At 36.2% G+C, this 21,842-nt stretch overlaps 1 protein-coding gene across 6 annotated transcripts in view; it reads right to left on the reverse strand.

Annotated features, from left to right (window-relative positions):
- The window catches only part of CNOT4 (CCR4-NOT transcription complex subunit 4), a 151,254-nt gene that overhangs the window by 8,511 nt on the left and 120,901 nt on the right, over nt 1-21,842 (reverse strand). For 2 of the 6 annotated variants that reach the window (XM_061165872.1, XM_061165871.1), the window contains exon 11: nt 16,171-17,719. The exons of the other annotated variants lie outside the window; for them this stretch is intronic. In XM_061165872.1, coding sequence (XP_061021855.1) covers nt 17,619-17,719 — 101 coding nt within the window. In that variant the 3' untranslated portion in view covers nt 16,171-17,618. Of the gene's footprint in view, nt 1-16,170; nt 17,720-21,842 lie in introns of those variants that run through there. 6 annotated transcript variants of the gene reach the window in all.

Consider the following 21,842-nt stretch of genomic DNA (forward strand, 5'->3'; position numbering starts at 1 on the left):
TCCCACCTCTTGATTTCATCTATTTCAGGGTAGCAGGTAAGACTGCATTTGAAAAACAAGGCCTGCTAAGATAGAAGACAGAGGATCTATGTATATAACACGGTGAAATAAAACACACTTAAGGGGAATCCTAAAATAAAAGGCTATTCCAAGTCTTTGTTTCCTCTAATACAACATATACCACCAGGTCACAATTTTATCTCCACTTGGCATTCTTGACTCTACCCTCTCTTTGGTTCCCCTCCACAAGGTCTTTTTTATTATAAACACATAGGTCTTATTAATTAAACTAGCTAGATGCAACTACAGTCACAAATCTACCAATTTCTCCACTTTCCTGTTTGGGCAGGGACAACTGGTACACGTATTCAGCCCTGATCCTTTCATTATTCTGTTCCCACCTACAGTCGCTAGGACCAGAGACTTCTTATTTCAAGTTAAATTTCTGTTAGCAGTCTAACTCAACTGGGAAGTAGTCATTCAGAGTTCCAGTCCCAAAACATTCCTAAAAAGAGTTTATTCTGCTCTTCAGTTTTTAATCCTCATCTCACTGCTACTCCCCAAAGTCTCCTCAATCTGATCTTGTTTTCTAAAAAGCTTTAATCTTCCTTTTCTTCACTGCTGTCCTTTATAGTTCAAAGTCAGAGGCTAAATTCTAAAGGTAAGTTACTTAGTGAAACAAATCTTTCTTGGTACAAGGGGCTGTCCATCAGAAATTTAGTTCCCATTATGATTAATTCTTGCCACTTAGACTCTCAAATATTCATTTTTAGGACAACCGAGTACGGCCTGTCTTAGTCACTCTACCCCTTGCTAAACTCCCTGCCTCCTCCAGCCCTGTTAGATATTAATTCCTATGAGTTTGGGGATGGAGTCTATCTCTATCAGTATATGATTTCAAGAAAGCCTAAACTTTCTCAAACTTCAACATATCTCTAAGCAACTGAAATAGAAATGAATTATGCTTGTCCTATATACAAAACCAAACTTTAAAGAGCACACAAAATTTCTCTTATCAGAACTTAAAAGAAAGCCTTTATGATACAGGCATGCTTTTCTCTAAAAGTCACAATAATCATTTCAATTTATTAACTAAAATGTGAATGAATTCTTTCCAACAGATAAATAAAATCAGCTGTTTATTAAAAAAAAGTTATTCCATCTGAACAAAAAGAACTGATCCTCAGATTTTCTAGAATTATGCTCGTTATAAAAAGCAAAATAGACCATTACTGCACAGCACATTTGCTGGGGCACAAAATCTTAAGGGTTTAATAGATCTGAAAGTAGAGATTAAATGAAGCCAAACATTCTAAGAACTCAGAGCAGAAATGACACAAACAGGAAAAGAGAGGCCCTGAGGATCAGCTAAATACGATTTAGGCTTTTTGGGCTGTCTTTACTTCCTTCCTTTCTCCTTGTCTAGAATGCTTTCCTGATCTCTTCAATTAATTTTTACTCTTTCAAAAGTCCAAGTCTTCCCCACAGACAATCCTAGACAAGACTACCGTGGTCTGAACCGCACTCCGGCAGCCGCACACCCTGCTCTGACAACCAGTACCCCCTGACGTGTACTCCCATCTTCTCGCACAACTCTACTGACAGGCCTGAGGGAGGCTGTCTCATACCTTCTTGAGCATACAGCTCAGCGTCTTAGAAACGTGATCTGCTTCAAGATACCTGCTGAGTCAAAGACCCAACTTGAGTGGAGCTGAAAAACCACTTTCCCCGAAAAGGCCTATTTACATAATATCTGTATAATGCAGCGATTCAACCTGTTCTACCAAAAGGGATGCAAATCCTTCTGAAAGGAGGAATCAGCTAAGTCTGGAGGCCCAAAAGGCCTCTCTGAAGAAAAGAGGCCACTAAAATATGCTTTCAATACTGCTTGAGATGTTAAAACACAAGTAAATATAACTTTCAAAATCCACTTTACCAAAATAAATAAGGAGTACTTTTAAAAAAGAGATATTCTAACATTATGTGCATAAGACAGTAAACAGGCCTATTCAGTTCAGTTCAGTTCAGTTGCTCAGTCGTGTCTGACTCTTTGTGACCCCATGAATCGCAGCACGCCAGGCCTCCCTGTCCATCACCAACTCCCAGAGTTTACTCAAACTCATGTCCATCGAGTCGGTGATGCCATCCAGCCATCTCATCCTCTGTCGTCCCCTTCTCCTTCTGCCCCCAACCCCTCCCAGCATCAGGGTCTTTTCCAATGAGTCAACTCTTTGCATGAGGTGGCCAAAGTACTGGAGTTTCAGCTTCAGCATCAGTCCTTCCAATGAACACCCAGGACTGATCTCCTTTAGGATGGACTGGTTGGATCTCCTTGCAGTCCGAGGGACTCTCAAGAGTCTTCTCCAACAGGCCTATTAGCTATATTCTATCCATTTTTCTACTCTAGACACTCTTCACTCACTATGCACTTTATGTACTTGATATCCTAGTACCAACAATCCAATGAGTTAAGCAGTAGCTTCATTTTATAAATGAGGAGACTAAGTTGACTCTGGAAAATGAAACTGCTATCTAGCCCAGTGGATTGTTGGTACTAGGATATCAAGTACATAAAGTGCACAGTAAGTGAACAGTTCAAAAGTGCTGAAGTCAGCAATCATTTCCATTCTGATTCCAGACTGTGTGTTCTCACCACCAGGCACACTACCCAGTCCGTGTCTCGGCAGGACTCACAGGCCAAGAGGAGGGGAGGGCAGACATGTTTAAAAACCGATATGGCATGTGATAGTAAGTACTGTGATATGAACAAAGTCCTGTGGGGCACCAGGAAGAGAATGAACAACCGTGCCTTTCTGCATGCAGGATAAATGATGGCTGGAGAAGCTCAGGGGAAGAGAAGCTGATATGGAAAAGGGAAAGGCATTCCATACTGAACAGAGAGCAGCAGAAGCAGCTGATCACAAAACACAGTACATGGTACAATATACATAGATGTGTTTTGCACAATGTGTACTTCTCTCTTCTAGAATGTTCCTACAAGGATCTGTAAGTTTTGTTTTTGGGGAAGAATCAGATCCTTTAATGAAAGCTGGGAAGACATTTAGATGTTTGCTTTACGAAGGATCTGAAGAAGCAAAATCTATTTAAGCAAAAACAAATAGACAAACACAACAGGAAAAAGTATCTATAGAAAGAAGTCTATATGTAAAGCCTCATTTAGAATGAAGAAAAAGGTAACTGAGAAGTCAATGGAGGAGAAGACAATACATTCTTAGAAGCATTATTAGGTGGAACCTGAGCCAGAATACACAAAACTAAACAATGGGGAGGGACAAAAATCCAGTGTAAGAAATTGACAAAATCTGAAGTTGGAAGCTTGAAAGCAAGCATTTAAGTGAGCATGAAACTAAGAACCATGAACAAAAAGCCCTATGAAGACATCCAAGGATGACTGAGGGAGCTTACCACCCAGGAGAAGATATGTGGATCCATCAGAATATGATTTCACCCAATTATAAAACTGTGGGGACATGGAGAATGTCAACCACCCTGACATCTCTGAGATCTGAATCTGCCAGGAGAAAATAAACCTGATAAAATTTATCTCCTGATCCCCGCCCCCTCCATTCCCAATGTGGAAACAGAGAGAAAATTTTCTTCTGGACCTCTGACCAACAAAGCACAGGTTGGCTATTGTGAATATAACAGAAGCCCTAAAAGCATGTGACGTAACTTTAGGACTTTAAGAAGCAAGGCATGAGACTAACTGATGGAGTGCTTGGATGGCTGGCATCCTGGCTACTTCTGCAACCACCACCGTGAATTGCATTCACTTGTCAGTTTTTTCCTACTACACTGTGAGTTCCTTCAGAAAGGGCCTTGATTTGATCCTCTTTGTGTACAGTGAACAGTTTCTGAACCTCAAGAGGTATTTAATGTTTCCTAAATGAGGAGCCCTGAACATTTGCTTCCAGTTTTTTTTTTTTTTTTTTTGAGAAAACATCTTTCTAAAGGTTGTTTTTCTTTCTTTAAAAAAAAGGAAAGGTGGGTCAGCGTGGTCCCATGGTTATAGGAGGCAGTGATTTATAGACCATAGAAGATGCTAAAATATGAACATTCTGACTATGCAATAAATAATCTAATAAGGAAAATAAACTGGGGCAAAATCCAAAGAAACTAGTTCTTGTGCAGGGAGAGTCTCATGGGATAAGATGTGAAAAGCTGGATAGAGTTATGTAACCTACCTGTGGATAAGAGTATCATAATCCTTGAGGATTAAAATCAGAATCCATAATGATCTGAAGCTTGTGAAAAATGCTAAAGGCAAAAAAAAAAAAAAAACAACAACAACAACAACTAAGTTTGGAACAGAAGAAAATTAGGAAAAGGCCACGGCTCAGCCTGTCATAATGTTAAGTCCTGAGGAAAGTCAGAGCTATGCAGTTCCATCTTCATTCTGCCTCCTTCCATCTTCTTGATAAAAGAGCATGATCCTCAAACCAGAAAGGACAGAGTAAGCAACGTGGAGAGAGAACTGTAAGTCATAAGAGATACAAAGACAGTGAAAGAATATCTACTTAGTTTCAGTAAGCTTAAAGTTTCTAGGTGCAACATGGATTCTACTCTAGGGTATTCATCCTCAGAGACATCATCACAAAACCATTGTTAAAAGAATTACGAGGAAAGAAAGAAAAGGCAGCTCTGTAAGTTAAGTGCTTACCAAAAGGGTTCTGGGGAAAATTTTGAAACAGATTGGGAGATACCTGATTTCTTTAGAAGTGAACATGAGAGGTTTTGCAAGCACTGCTCTATTGTTTGCATTTGGGGTCATTTTTCATGAGAAATAATACGCAACATTTTGGACTAAAACCTCAGCTCCTTTCCTAATGAAATATACAGGAAGTTTAACTTTGAGGTGAACAGCAGTTGTGAAGGCAGCTTCCACTGACAATTGTTTCTCACTGGAAATGTCCTGCTTCTAAATTCTGGGATCCATTTCCTTTCTTCTTCTGTTGCTTGCCCAAACTCAAAGACTTCACAGCTAAACTCCATCTCTATCCCACCAAAACATCAATCCCATAAAACAAATGGAATAGAGTTGTCGATGAAAGCCAAAATGCATTTCCATAAAGAACCAACCATATCAAAGTAATTTATTCTTTGGACAGACTTCCTAGGATATAACTATGATATGTCTTGAATTCAGCAGTTTCTGGAAGCTTTCTAATGGTAATCTTTTGTTATAAGATTCTAAAGTACAGCATGGATGACGGCAGTGTTTAGATGAACTGTCACAGTGTTAGTCTGAAAGTTCCTGAGATAGTGCTTGGCTTATCTTTGACTCCATGCTTCTCACTATACTTAACAAAACCCACACAGTTTATCTAAACATGCAAACAAAAAGCCAATTCTAGAGATGACAGAATCAATTATTAAAACTACAACTATTATTAAATCAAAATCCTTAAACTCTTCACTATTAATGTTACTAATAACATTTATCTCTCACTTTATAATCACATAGTCTCATACGATAAAGTTGTTAAGATGGTAATATATAAACAAGAGTACACTCTAACTACACCAAATCCAAACACACAATTTAACATGGTTACATTCAGATTTTTAAAAATACATTTGGGAAGTACAGGATGGAAGAGATCTAACCAACCAGTCACATGTATGAAAAAAGGTTTAGTAGTTTTACTTACACCATTTCATAACAATTGGGTTAACAGAATTTTTTAAAAAATAACACTAAGCCCACATAAATAGATGCGAAATGTCCAAATTAGCTACTGTATGACACTGAGCCAATCACAAATGATAACCACTCTGAGCCTCAGTTTTCTCATTCACAAAATAGGGATAACATCTACTCCACAGGATATTTTTATAAAGAGACTGTGTAAACTATAAAGGAATATACAAATATTAGTAATAAGAAAAGTGTTAATGAAAAAGTAGATTCTCTAATCACATTTGGATTATTAAAGTATAACCTCCATATTTCAAGCAAGCCATTCAGTGCCATGTCAAAATATGTGGAGGAGAAATGGACTAAAGAGAACTAGAAACCATGTTAAATGTGAAAAGGTTAAAAGGACTAAGGATGTTTCATCCTTAGTCGAGAAGTTATTAGACAAGTGGATACTGCCTTCACATATTTGACAAGAAGCATAAATGGGAAAAAGATTTTGGTTTAGCCAAGAAAAAACATTCTTTAACAATCATAAGTTCCCTAAAGAGAGCGCCCTGCTTATGAAAGTACTAAGTTCCCCAAGTAGCTCTTCAGTACTTACGTTAAGTAGAGTTCTAGAAAATAAGCTATTTATAAAGGTTTTCTGAATTGTGTGTATATGTTTGTGAGTATTACAAATGAGACACGAGGTAAGAAGGGTTATTGGTTAGGTGAAATTTTTTAAAGCTTGTGTGTATGGAGGAGGGAGCACGGTGGTCTTGGGAAAATAAGGAATAGTCACAAGCTGAATTTCCAGAGTTCAGAAGTAGAGAAGGACTGATTATGGAATGATGAGGCGAATCCTAACACTGAACTGAGGATCACAGTTCAACCAAGAGATAAGATAACTTATTTGTAAACGAATCTGATTAATGTCTCCACAAGTCCAGATTTAACACAAAGCATATCCAGATCCAGGCTTTGCATACCTCCAGAAATAATCAGATACAAACATCACCCTCTCAACCACAAGTTTTCATTCAGCAAACGTTTATTGGCTATGTCTGGGGCTTGATGCTATAACATTCTGCAGCAGTGTCCTACATTTCACGTTGTTCTGCTTATTTTCTATTTCTTGAGCAGATCACTGGAGTTTGGTTATTCTGAAGAAAGCAGTGATAGCTTTCAATTGTTTAGTACCAATAAAATATTTTTTAAGGGAGTGTAAGTTCCCTTCAGGCTTGCATTCAGACCAAAGTATCTTGCCACAAATGCAGCAAATCCTCATAGGGTTGTATGTCCATTGAAATTTCTAAGACTTTTTATGTTCATAATCTTCCAAATTTAAAGATTTCTAAATTTTCTAAAAGTTATTAAAAACACTAAAGTCAGTTTTTACTTCATTTTATTATTACACAGCTCACTTTTGTTTTGACACTGAAGATCAGTCTGTCTCATCTTTTTCTGAAGGATGGCTCCTATCTTAAGGGCTTATATCAAAGACACAAAAATACCCTCAAAAGACGACTAAAAATTATCCATGCTCTGAAATGTGATTTTCCATGCTCTGAAATATAACCTAACTATGAGCTTTATTTTTAGAAATTTATCTTTTTAGGCATTAAAATAAGAAACTGCTTCTTAATTTTAGAAAAACGATTATTTTAGGAAATGAAGTAAAGTCCTCATTATTATACTAAAACTAAATGAAATAGATAATGGATATGGTCATAGCAATAAATACTTCCAACCAAACAGATCAAGCATACATCTTTCTTCTTCACTGTACTATTTTCACAAACCAGAGGTATTTGTTAAAATTTGTTTTGAGGTTGTTTTATAAATAAACATTTGATTTTTCAAAACAAGAATATAAATTGAAATTTACTTATTCTTTTATTTTCACATACATATGTGAAATTTATGATCTTAAAAAAAAAAAGACTAGTCTGCTTTTTCTTCCTTACTATTTATACTGTTGAAAATACAGACATTTTCTTGCTTTCAATTTTTCAAATAATGCCTCAATTTAAAGAGATTTAATCCTAATAAGACTGTATTCTTTTCAAACCTATAAAAGATAATACTCCTTTGGAGGATAGCATTTCAAAAGGCCTACCTGCTGATGAATTTAAACAGCTATATGCCTACCATCAGGTTCACTAAGTGGCCTTAGTTTAAAAATTATTTTAAAGATATACTTAAGTGTTCATCCTTGGCTATGATTTATTGTAGTTCAACTGGCAAAGAATGCCAGAGATAGTCTTGACAGACCAATTCTCAATCAGCGTTGAAGAAAGGAAAGCAGGAAGAAAAGAAAGATCAGATGAAAACAGTCTTAAAATATAAATTATATATTTAGTCTTAAATATAAATTAGAAACAACAATTCCTATTTCTCCATCTCCTGGAGCTGTATACGGAATTAGAATTTTTAGTGGAAAAAAATTAGTTTTATTAAAAATCACATATGATTTGTGAAACATTGAATTTCAGTAGTATTGTCCAGAAAGTATTTTTAAAGAGCTAGAATTACTTAGAAGTAAAAGCAAGTGAATAACGGCAATCTAGCAAAGTCAAAAGTCTACCAATCAGACATTTGTTACTCAATCTACTCCCAACCCAGACTGTACTTTCGGCTTAAATGTGCTGTTTTGATTTTTAAGAGAGAACAAAAAGACTGACCGAGAAGGAAACTGGTAGGTAAATGACCATAGAGGCACTGAGCGAACACTCAGGAAGCTGACAGAGCCCGTTCCTCTCCTCTGAAGAGGGAAAACTCAGGCCTGTCGAGGGCCCTGCAGGGGTACCGCACAGGAAGTGCACCTTAAGATCTAGTCAAGACCTCCCCCTCTAACTGTGGTCAGTTACATGGAGAAACAAAGAAGCAACTTCTTCTTTGCCCAAAGGAAGAAAAAAAACTGGACAGAGAGGTGAGCACAAGCTACCAGAGTAAGACTCACAGCGGGCAAAACTAAAACCAGAAAGCATGTTATAAAACAAAAGTTGCAGGGGTGTGTGTATTTATTTGGAAATTATGAAAGATCTCTGCTTAGTTCAGTAATAGGCTTCATTACAATCACCTGCCATTTAAAATAAACATGAGGTTTTGCAGCACTGACTCAAGAAATGTCATTCCTACCTGGGACTAGGGCTGGGGAAGACTATGGTTAGGTTAATGAGTGATTAACGGTTTAGATGTAAAAACAAAAACCCCAAAAACCCATACCTGGTAGCAAATCACACCCTAAGTAAGGGATGAGGGAATAGGGCTATCAGTAATTCATAATCACAAATTTTAATAAAAACTTATATTTTAATAGAGACAACGTAAGTGAAATAACACTCAGCTTAAGGTCAGTAAGAAATCTTCCTCCTTTGTTGATGAAGTCATAACCCAGGGCCTCCTTTTCCTTTAGCTGAATACTCAATTTATAGACATAATAAAGAAAAAAAAGAATGGCTTCAGCGTCAGTTTTCTTGCCAATGCCAACACATAAAATGACAATGTTTAAAAACATCCCAGCAATATTCCAGATCACTATGTTCTGCTCCATAGACACATTATTTCCATACACAAGACTGATGACAACAGAGTAGAAATGCTAGCACAGTCTTTGGGAGGAGATCTCACCATATTAGGAAACAGCGCTAGGCTATAAAAGTTGATTGCAGTCAGCATCCCTGCATTTCTTCTTGGAGACGATGATGGTATTATCAATTTTAAATCCTTGTGGAGCTTCCCCTCTTTTTCATTATGCTGAAAACAACAACCTCCTTGATTGGAAAAAAATCAGCAGATGTGCTATCATTTTACATGGTGTAGCATACAGTAGCTCTTCAGAGATGAATCTGAGATCACCCCTTTGGTGTGGGTGCAGTACATCTTGGTGCCGTTACTGTAAGAATTTTTTTCACTCTGTAGTATTAGAGATATCAGCAGTCTAGTAGTCATGCAGGTCCATGCTTAAATGTTCTTTGGCACTGCAGAAAAATCCTGGGTAAAATCAACTCCACCTCTGTTTTACTCTTTATTTTGGTTCTGACATCTGTATTTAAGTCACATTAAGAGTACCTGTGAAGTTTCAATCTCCCCCCACTAAAGTTACTTCAAGGTCACTAGGCGACATTTAACACAAAGCTGTTTTAACAATTTACAGGGTCTGTAATAACAGTTGCCAACAGATGGACAATCTGAATGCTTTAAATTCATTATTTGCACTGATATTCACAGTTGAAAGCCCTTGACTTGTGAGAACTACTATAATAAACTGTAAGACACAATGAAGTTTAGAGAAGAGATATGTTCTGAATCTTCAAGTTTTCTTCCTGAGTTACATATACTCACATTAAGAGTACCTGTGAAGTTTCAATCTCCCCACACTAAAGTCACTCCGAGATCACTAGGCCACATTTAACAAAGCTGTTTTAGCAACTTACAGGATCTGTAATTACAGTTGCCAACAGATGGACAATCTGAACATCTTAAATTAATTATTTGCATTGATATTCACAGTTGAAAGCCCTTGACTTCTGAGAACTACTATAGTAAACTACAGGACACAGTGAAATTTAAAGAAGAGATATGTTCTGAATCTTGATGTTTGCTTCTCCTTGAATTACATATACGAAAGCATATTTATTGGTGAAGGCTAACAAAACTTCAAACTGTTGTTAGAATGTGATTGTGGGCAAACAACAATCCTTCTGAGCCTTAAATATTAATATCATTATTATTATTTGGCCTTCAAAAGAAGGATCATTAAAGGCTATGCTATATGTTTCATAGCTCTGAAGTTTTAGGACTATATAATAAAACTACTTCTTCTCTTTATCCTTTCCTTAGGTTTTCCTAAAGAGTATGATATGGGACAGATATGTTCAGTAGTGCAAGTGAAAACTGATGAGAAAAAGCTATGAAAATATTTGTTCGGATAAAGCATAACCAGGGGTGAAGTGGGCACCTATACCATAACCTTGCTCCATATGAACAGGACTTTAATTCCCGTTAAGAAAAAAAAAAAACTTTAGAGAAAGACAGAATACGAATACAGCTCTTATCCTAAACACAAGAATTAATAAGAACACAGCAGGAATAAATACATGAAAAGTCACAGGGAGATGGCCTGAGGCTTTTTCCTCTGCCATATTCACCAAGTAGAGGATTTAAATGAAAATTAATATATATAAATCAATGTACATGCACACATACCCACTCAATCTCACCCTCAGACACAGAGCGAGGCTTATATAAAGCGAGGCTTCCTCGCTAAGGAAGCCGTTTTTTCTGTAATGTACTAGTCAAATGTCATGAAGACAGAAAAGACTATTATTACTGCTTAAGAACTACTCAGACAGTTACTTTAAACATTTTTACCTGAGTCTAGATGCAGCCATTACCACACAGCCCCAACAAGGATGGGCCAAATTTCTCACAGCCAGAGTGGGTTATTTATTCAACTTTAAGATAATTAAAGAACAGTCCTACTAGGCCATCAAATTGTACACTTTAAAGCAGTTAATTGTATGTTATGTGAATTTCAACTTAAAAAAAAAAGGTACTGAGTTCTTTAAAGGCTTTATAAATTATATGGAAGGGAAAAAAAGCTTTGAGGCTGTTGCTTATAACACAGCACCATAGTGGGTCTTAGGACCAAGCAGGAGCTGCAACAACAAACTGTTCAAAGCACAGTATGTTCTTAGGGGTTGGGTTGGAGCTTCCCTTTCAAGTAGCTCCAAGCTACTTGAAAATAATCACAAAATGTGAAGCTGGCTAAGAACAAAGTGAAGTCAACAGCTGCTTATGAAGTCTGGTGTGAAGGAACCTGAAGAAAATGGATTGGTTCTCGAGTACAATAATTTCGATCTGGTTCATGGAATTTCTAGGTACTTGAGTCTAATTCTCAAGCAGCTTATAACTGCATAGGCCTGCCTTCAATTCTAGGTATCAATAGGTGTAAACCAGATTTTTATCTAACTCAAACTTAGGGTAGACTCTCCAAAGCTCCAAGCTACCAGACTCGTCACATGCACCTACTTCCTCTGTCTAAACCTTTCACATCATAAGTAACACACTCACCGGGGTTACCTACGCTGTCCAATCTCATCTCTGGCTTTCCCCAGGCCTTCCCTTGAACTATGTGTTCACATCCTCCTACTGTGTTTTGAGGAAGCAATGTTCATTCCACTGTGGGATGTTTTCCTCTGGATCACCTTCAACTTACATGAAACATGATTCAGGATTCCCCAGGTAATACCATGCTTTCTACAACTCTCTCTCACACAGTCTGACTTCTTACTCTTGACAAAAGAACTAGAGGGGAAAGCTGGGTGAGTAAAGACCACAGGGGTAACGAAAGCTTGCCTTCTTTCCAACCTCCAGTCCTAATGTAAGACATCTATCTACAATCCTTTTTCTGGTTCTCACTTGTCATGTAGTGCTGAGTGGTCATCACGCTGACTAGTCTCCTATTCTGTCCTTCTCTTAACAATACTATACTGGTTCTTTGTCCTCATCAACATATAAAATCAATGAACTCTGGATCACAAGATTATATCATTAGTTTTGCCTTCTTAAACATCTTTGTGTTCTTTTTTTCTTCACCCTCTAACCAAAATCTCATACATGCTTTGTCCACTCCTGTTGAATCATCACAACATACAAAACTATACATATCTGACTCTTTTAAATTTGATCCTTACCTTGATTCAACAATTCTTAAATTTCTTTCTGATGAACTTCTAGGCTTATTCTCACAGACTTATTTCTTTCTCTCCCGCTTTTTTCTTTTTTTTTTTTAAAAACAGGTTCCCAACTCCAGTCTTTCATCCTCATTTTCTCACATGATATGCATCCAAGAATTACTCATATGAGCACCTTCATTTAATCTCATTTTCTCTAATCTCACCTTCTTTTGCCTAGATTTTCAGATTGTTTTTTACAAACAACAAAGGAAGATATAGCCCATCTCAATTAAGTTAAGCCCATAACCTAACCTCATCTTGGGTGTATCTCTTCCTAACACCTACAGAAATCTTTTACCCCACTGGTTAGCCTATTTTCTCTTCCATACTATCTATGCTATTCTCTCACTTAACTCTGTAAATTCTGCATTAAATATTCAGCTCCCTTATCTTAAAGCAGGGCTTCCCTCATAGTTCAGTTGGTAAAGAATCTGCCTGCAATGCAGGAGACCCGGGTTCGACTCCTGGGTCGGGAAGATCCCCTGGAGAAGGAAATGGCAACCCACTCCAGTATTCTTGCTTGGAGAATCCCATGGACAGAGGAGCCTGGCAGGCTACAGTCCATGGGGTCGCAAGAGTCGGACATGACTTAGCAACTAAAGAGAGAGAGAGAAGGATCTTAAAGCAATGCCTTCTAAGATATACAACCTGTCTAGTCAGCATCTTGCTTTTCTCTTCCCCTTTGTTGCCAAATGTCTTTAGTCAAGGACTGCTGCATCTACATCCTTGACATTTCCTCATGAATCCTAGAAATCTGCCCTTCCATCTGTATCTTTTTATGAAAGAAGCATTTTTAAAAGTCACTGGAGACATGGCCAAAACCAAAGGCCTTTCCCTGAATCTCATTCTGACTTGTAATTTATAATTTCTTCTGCAATCCTACTAGTATTACTATTTGTGTCCAGGCCATCTTGTTTTCACTGGTCAGCAATGATATATAGGAACTACTTTCTAACTAGTACTAATTTCCAGCAAATGTATTAATCTTAAAACGCTGCAATCAAGTTACATCTTTGCCAAAGAACATGTAGTTCTCTACCGCTGACCACATCTACATCAAGACTAAATTCTTCTTCCTAGTTATCAAGGCTTTTGCACACTTACCTCACCTTCCTACATGACCTGTAATACCTCAGACAAGTCCATCTCCTTACCATCTTCTCCTGACCCTCCAAAGACCATGCTAATCTCCATCCCTAATTCTTCATTCAATCTGTTCCCTTTACTGTATTTTCCAATTCCATCATTTAATTTCAAGCCATCCTTCAAAAGCAAAAAGTGAGACATTTCCTATGAAGCTTTTTTCCAAATCTGCCCTGAATAACTTCTTTCTCTAAATCCTATTTTTACTTCTGCATCAGCAAAGTGTCTAACTGGCTCACTCAGCATTTCATGTGTGACTATTCAGCACAAGGAGACAACACAGTACACATTCAGATAAAAAGACTGAGAGGAGAAAGACGCAGCACTAACGGCAGAAGAACTAGCTTGAAACCAGATAAGTGACTTAGTTATATTTTATAGAAAAAGACATTATATATTGTTATTTTCCAGTATCACCTCTTTAAAAGAAAAAAATTTTTTTTAAGTTATTGTGCTCTCAACTGTATGATATGCATCTCTTAAGCAGATATGGGAAAGCTTCATCATCAAATAAACAAAAGAATCCAAAACCTTACAACTCAATATAGGATAAAATGTCCTCTCATTTTTATATATGCACACGTAACTTGGTGGTCTTCATTTTGTGAGTTTCAATAAACCTGCAATTCGTTCCTTGCTCTTGACTCTCTGATGTAACGCCTCTGTATGAGGAGCTCCCTATGTACCTGCATCACAGCAGAACAGAGCTCTGTCAGTCTTGCAGGTGCTTGGAATATTGTACAGACAGGAGCCATGTCAGTTAAAACGTGCACACAATGCAATGAAGCTTTCTTTATATATATATATATGAATCTATACTTAACTACCACAACACTAAAGAATAAGACATGAGTATATGCCCACGACTGAGCAATACTTTAATCAGAATAATGAATGTATGTCTCCCCTGTTAAAATTTTTTTCACTCTCTCTAAATTATCACATATTTCAAAATGTCAAGTATCAGTATTCAATATCCTTCGTTGCCCTGTCAAAGCAATGAATAATGAAATGAGTGGACTAGTATGGCTGTTCTTGTAATTAAAATATATCAAGAGGTGACCCTATAGAAATAACTGAAATAAAATTGTCACAAGACTGTTATCCTTGATAATATATAATAGGATCTATACTTTATTTAACTGGTATCCCTCAAGATCTAGCTCGAGCCACTACACAGAACAGGCACTCAAATATTTAATCAATGCTCTGTTGAAGTAAGAGGAGAGTATACAAAAGTGCCACTTGTAAAAACAAATGCAACAGTAGAATGAAAAGGAAAGTATTATTAATCAGAAAATATTTCCTAATGGAATCTTTAAGAAAATAAAAAGAGGCACTTGACATTCATCATATGATCAAAATTATTCAGTCAAGGTCTATATCCTACTGTGGCACTAAGAAGTGATGCTCTAAATGTCTTTTTAACATTTTCCCCCACTTAGGCTGGGGGAAGAGGTCGGTCACCAAACGCTTTGACAAGTCTAGTAAATACGAATATTCTCCCCAGAAAAAAAATGAACATCTATACACACATACAACTCATAAGCACGTCCAAGGAGTTTTGTATTCCAGGTTAAACATTTCTGATTTAAGGAAAAGACTAGTCACTTTTGAAAAGTTAAGGATAGAAAAGCATATAAAGTTTCCCTTGTGCATGACATATCAGTCATGCAAGGAATTTATCAAAAACTAATCTGAAGTTTTTAGAACTTCTCATTCTTTACCATCATTTGGCTTCATCAATTTACTTGCTATGTGAAGCAGTACTTTCTTGTACATGTTGTGTAATTTCTTCTGAGTTTTAGTATAATTAATTTTGACTGATTTTAGGACTTCACTTAAAAAAAACTGTAACATACATAAAAGTAAGCAAAATAGTGAAGCTTAATTTTTTAGGCTTACAAAGTCTCAGATTTACAAAGTTAGTTAAATGATCATCTTTCATCCACATGAAAATATCTAAGTTGAAGCCTAATTACCCAAGAAAGCATTTTTCTGTTTACAGTGTGTATGTATAAGGTGGCATAGGAGGGGAAGCAGGCAGGAAGACAGTTCTGGGCTCTAGCAAATCAGATAAATTCTGACAGTTTTGTGGCAATGGCCAGGAATGAGAAAGGAGAGAAAGCTACCACAGGAGAGAAGCCTTGTTTAACAGGTGCATTTCTCAACACAGAGAAGAACGTAAATGAGAGCTAACCACCTCTTATGTTTTCATAAGAAGAGTCAAGCAATGAAAGGCTTGCTCTGAAGGCTGGAGAAAACTATGCACTAAGTAAGCCCTAGCAGGGAACCCAAGTTTGTCCACAAGGCCAAGGGGCCTCAGCACCACCGGAGGCATTAAGTGGATGTCTTGGCCTCTTACAGCGAAAATGAAACCACAGTCAACACATACTAAAAGGCTTCATACTCAACACATACTAAAAGGCTTCTAACGAATTTACAGTATTTGTATTTGCTAAGTTTCTTATAATGCTGTCCTAAAGTCATTCCTAAATCAAAAGCTGAGATTGTCATTTATGCAGAAATTTTACAAGAATAATTTAAATGGCTAGAGAGTTGTTTCTATACTCTCAGCTAACCAAATTGAAGAATATCTAAGAATGGATTTTAGTTTACCTCCTATACTTAAGGACAAAGCCATTTAATTTGTGTATTTTATTTAATGGAAGGTTATTAGACTTTATTACATAGAGAGGTAACCCTGAAAACTCCAACTCCAACATGATATTATTATCAGTTCCTAGTAAGGTGTTTCATTATTATTATCATCACCATCATCATTATTATTTTAAATCTTTAGGCTTCCTTTTTTGGTATTCATGCTACTCTTTTAATATTTTTTTAAATTAAGGCGTATCTTTTATATCACAATTGTCCTTTGAAAATCCCAAGAGGAGATCTGACTTTCCCTTTTCTTCCCAGATGCTTAATTTAGGCAGCAACAGTCATGTTTTCTGAACCAGCTTTGTCTAATGCTGAGTACTGAACTCAGCTTATTTTCTTTCATTATCAGCTTTAAAACTACTTCAAGAAATTGTTTATTATCCAAAAAATCACTTCACATTATATCCTAATAAAGTACACCACTATTCTCTGTGATTAAAATTACCTATGACAACTTACGTGGCCTAATTTTAGAGGATCCCCAATCTCTTCTCTTCCACCTTAGTCTCATTCTGGTCAGGAACTTGTAATATAGTTTTATTATCACATTTCAATTGTGAAACAATGAAATTTCCAAACAAATATCTCACAGAACTACCATTTTTTCAATAAAAGTTTTACACTACTATGGTTGCTTCTCACATACAATATTTACCCCATATTCAAGTTTCTGATAAATCAACTGTAAGTTGAAATTCTGTTTCTGAGGCATTTCCTGGTATACTAGGCAGTGCATTAGGAAAGAGATTATATTGCATTTAGTCTATAATAATTATCTTTTAAGCGTCTCTATATAATTAACAACCATTCAAAAAGAAAGTGCAAATGTGCAAATGAGAAAGAACAAAAACAGTTTCTAAACAGGTAATGCATAATATAGGACATAAATCCATACAACTACAAACAATTACTGATAACATCCTTCTGGGCATTAAATGACACCACCAATTTTGTTTTATATGTATTCTTTCTTCTCAAGTATTCAAAGAATGCAATAAACATTATCTTCTTAATTTCCAAATTTCTCATGAATATATTAGGATATTACCATTTTTTCACAAGCCAGAAAACAAGGAACTACCATTATCTTTGAATATTTTCAATAACAGAGCCAAAGTAACAATTCTAGCTAATCTCATCTGGGATCTTAATTAGTACTACAAGTTTATTTGTGTGAGTTAAAAAATAGTATCACTCATGAGAAACAATGCCAAAATTATTATGCTAATAAATTGTGTTAAAGGCCTAATGAAGAAATACTTTAGCAGCTCTATGAGGTAACACACTAGTTGTAGGCATGAGGAACGTTTATGTTGGCTCTTTTGGGTGTATACATTAAATGCAAAATCAGAAAGGAATCATGCAAAAATCCGGTTGCCCATGCAAGCACCCCAGAGTCTAATCCTCTCCTCTCAGTTCTGTTGTCAGGCCACAGTAGTGTGGAGACTTGTAGGCCGCTGTCCTTGTTGTAATGAATGGGAAGAGGCTGACAGTGGCATGGTCGAAACCTTCACCTCTTCTTCCCCTGTGGAAAAGTCAGTCATGGTCTAGTTATGGGTGACTAGATTTGTTAACAGTCCCTTTAAAAATGATTTCAATATTTGGAATACTGATACATATATAAAATACATGCTTAATGGCTGGAATGCGAGTGTGAAACAAGACATGAATTTTAAAATATAAACTTATCAAGTACCTAGAAAGCAGTTACACTCTAATCACACCCTTAAATTTAATACTATGTCAGATTTAAGAACAAATAGATTCAGCATTATAAATATACAAAAACGAAAAAAAGAGACCAGGAAAGCCATTCTTTTCCAAGCCAATTGGACCTTTTATATAGACACTCCTAATAGTAAGTAGTATTTTGTGGGGGGAAAAAAAAATTACAACTAAATTCACCGAAGTGAAAATGTGAGTTTTGTAAAGGGCAAAATGACAAATCCATGTTTTAAAACCAGTCATTATGTTTAGAAAAAAGAAATTAAAAGATATAAATATTAGCTTAGCAAATTACCATACAGCATCTGAAAATTCAATGTGCACTTTTGAAATAATGAGAAAATAGTAAAATACTAACAATACAATGATCCAATTGACTGAAAGTAAGATGACTACTTCTAGGTCAGAGAACTATACATGAAATGAGATCAGTTCTCCCAACTATAACTGATAATGACTACAAGTGACTTGTTTCACAAATGACTCAAAATTCAATCAAGTCACTGTTAAAACAGTGAATTCAGAAACAAAGAATTTTCTTTAAATGCCCTCTCTTAAGTAAATTTGAATAAACAAAAACATGAACAAAAATCTAATCTTGAACAGTTTTAAATATTTTTCTAGGTATATTTTGAAACAACAATGCTCACAGACTTAGATTATTATTTGTTTCCCAAATAATTTTTAGCTCTATAGAATAAAAACATCCTGGCAGAAAGTTCTTTGAAAAACAAATCTGCGAAGTTACACTTGGAAAGATAGTTTAAGTGATACCATGAAGAAAAAGACTTGAGTCTTTAGAATCGGTTATTTCATAGTTTTTCAGTAAATTGGCAAATATTCTATAAATCCCAAATATATAGCAAGAAAGCTGTGTAAAAGAAATTTTAGAGTTCTTGGTGAGGACATGGTACTCATAAGAACTAAGCAAGAGATTAATTTTCATCAAGTCAATGAAATGCATTCTATTTTGTAACTGCAAGTTATATTCCTGAGCTGGGCCAATTGTCTCATGAATAGATTAAAAAGGGACCTCCCAAGAGTGTGAGAGCAAAAATCAATTACTATGGGAAGAAAGCCAAGTTAAAGTAAATGCCAGTAATCTTCATTTATGATAGAGAACATCAATACTGTAGTGAAAAACATTTCACTTACTGAATCTGAGCCCTGGGTTCCTATCTTAAACCTACTACTAACTGAATGTGTGACTCCTAACAAATTATTTAACCTTTTCAGAACATAGCTTTGCCATTCCTAAAATGAAGGAGTTGAACAGGCAGGTCATTTTTTGGAACAGGAAAAGTTACTTTTTAAAACAAAAGCACACAGTTCCAATAACAAGGAAGGTCTGAATGGACTTCCCTATTACTGGTTACTAATCCAAGTTTTCCCTCAAGAATATTTATTCCAAAAACCCTTCTCAATTTAGAAAACTGGATATGCAGCCAAGAAAATGCTGCTAAAAAGATTTCACTTAAGGAAATAACTAATTTTCAACATTTAAAAAATGTTTTCAATTAGGCAGAGGAAATGGAAACCATGTTTATGTCAAACCTAGGGCAGCTGTCCTTCCCATGATAGATTTCAGATATATCAATTTTTAAGAATTAACTGAAACAAACCAAAACTTAAAATTTAAATACAAATGTATAACAAATACAGACATTTGTAAGATACAAAGGTGACTACTTACTCCTAACTAAAAGTCAGGAACCCCATCTTGCTCTACATATCTAAAGAACAAATACATATGATTTTTCCAGTACTCAATACTGTCTAAGCATATCTTAAGACCTCGCTGAAACCTATGTACTCTCCTTTATGAAGCTCTTAACAGTTACCCTGTGTAAGAAACCATGATATTCACTGCAGAAAATAGAGTTAAACCTTTTTCAACAGTTCAACTCAAGTACAGCTGAGTTATAACTAGGGGTGAGAGGCAGACATTGCCTACATATTAAATTGCTTCAAAAAATGCACAGTTAAGATGTACACAGTTTTCCAGAATTTCAGGTTGTCATTTCTAATTGTTACGGCAAAACCTCAATCATTTGGCTACAATTATAAAACTATCCTGTTTTGAGGCTTCACACATTCAGCATCCTGAGGTATTTGCCAAATATATATAGGCCATGGAAGGGTTCTGTATAACTCTTGATATCAATTTTAAATATTTCAGTACATTAACACTAAAATTTCTTTAGCCATGGGGACCTTGAGAGTTCTCTAAAAATAAGCTTAATTGTAAGTCACCACTTAAATACCAAGCTAGTATGCACAGTCAAGAAACTGAAATAACAATCTCCCACATCCCAGAAAACAGAAAAGTGATTCAGAATCTATAGTCGGTGACTTCATTCTTAGAATTTCTGGGGGAGAAAAAAAAAAAAAGGATTTTATGCTCTATGGTTGAGTATATGCTAAAAGAAAAGAAAAACCCAGGAGGACAGGATGATGATTTAATGCCACATTCTTCTTCATAAAGTATCTACTCTAGATGAAGATTTCAAATGACTAACATGAGGACAACTACCCTCAAAAATCAGTGATTACTCATCACTCCTGTGGCATTTCTGGAATATCTACCAGCTTAAAAAATATTTGGTTTAAACCTGCTCTTTTTACACTAATGGACAATATGATAACTATGAAATCAGAAGAACAGATAATTTTTTAGGATGGTCACATAATATGTCAAATGAAAGTCACGATGAAGACAGCTAAGAACTAGAGTTCCACAAAGGCATCCTCCTTCCTATCACATCAAGCCCACGCTGTTCTGCCTCCCTGACCGAGCTCCCCATCCTCTCCTCCACTCTAGAGAACACATGAAGCACCTCCTGGTACAGAAGGTAGTTCTATTGTTTCTTAATGTAATGACACTAAATTTTGCCTCTATGCCTTTATTTGGGAGTTTCTACCAACACAAAAGATCTTGCCCTTTCCCTCTTGCTAACCCAAATCCAGGATACAGATCAATTCCTACTTCCTCAATGATGCTTCCCCAACAATTTATAGGCTCCACTGATGTGTCTTGCATTCCAGTATCAAATAGTTGCCACCTTTATACACAGCCTTATTTTATCTTGTCAACTACACTATACAGTATCTGGAAATAATATCTGCATTTTAAAGTTTTTCTGCAATATCCACATGGCCTAGTTCATTGTTGGGCAGATACCCAAATATTCATAGTAATTGGTCTAATATTCTATTGTTAAATGTTTAGAATATTTAGGGGAAGTTAAATTCTTGGTGTTATGTTATGAGATACACTACTAGTAATTTAAATTCCACACTTCTAAATGATTGAAACAAAGGAAAACAAAACAAACTTACATTCTAATATACTGTCTTGGAAAAAAATTGAATACCAGGAACTGAACACTTAGTATTTCTCAAGTGAATATCATGTAGAAGAAGACTGAAAAATGTCACTCTCAGTTACCTACTAACTACCAAAATCAAATGAACAAATATCATGAGTCCCACCAACGTGCAAACCACTACATTAGGTGCTACCGTGGTGGTGGTGGTTCAGTTGCTAAGTCGTGTCTGATCTTTGCAACCCCATGGATGGGGACCACCAGGCTCCTCTGTCCACAGGATTTCCCAGGCAAGAATACTGGAGTGGGTTGCCATTTCCTTCTCCAGGGATCTTCCTAATCCAGGGACTGAACCCGGGTTTCCTGCATGGCAGGCAGATTCGTTAACAACTGAGCTACAGACCCCATGTGCTATCACTCTTATGTGTAAATTAACTTGACTGTATCAAAAGCCACACACCATATTCTCTTAACCTACCTACTTGTTTTGAAATTCAAATGCTGTAGTCACAAAGAGAATAGAGTCAAAGAATTTTGATGGATCTCTGAAAATTTATCTATCAACCTTGCTAAAAACAAGAGAACAAAGGTCTTGCT

The sequence above is a fragment of the Dama dama genome, chromosome 18, assembly GCF_033118175.1.
Source record: "Dama dama isolate Ldn47 chromosome 18, ASM3311817v1, whole genome shotgun sequence".
Classification (NCBI taxonomy): Eukaryota; Metazoa; Chordata; class Mammalia; order Artiodactyla; family Cervidae; genus Dama; species Dama dama.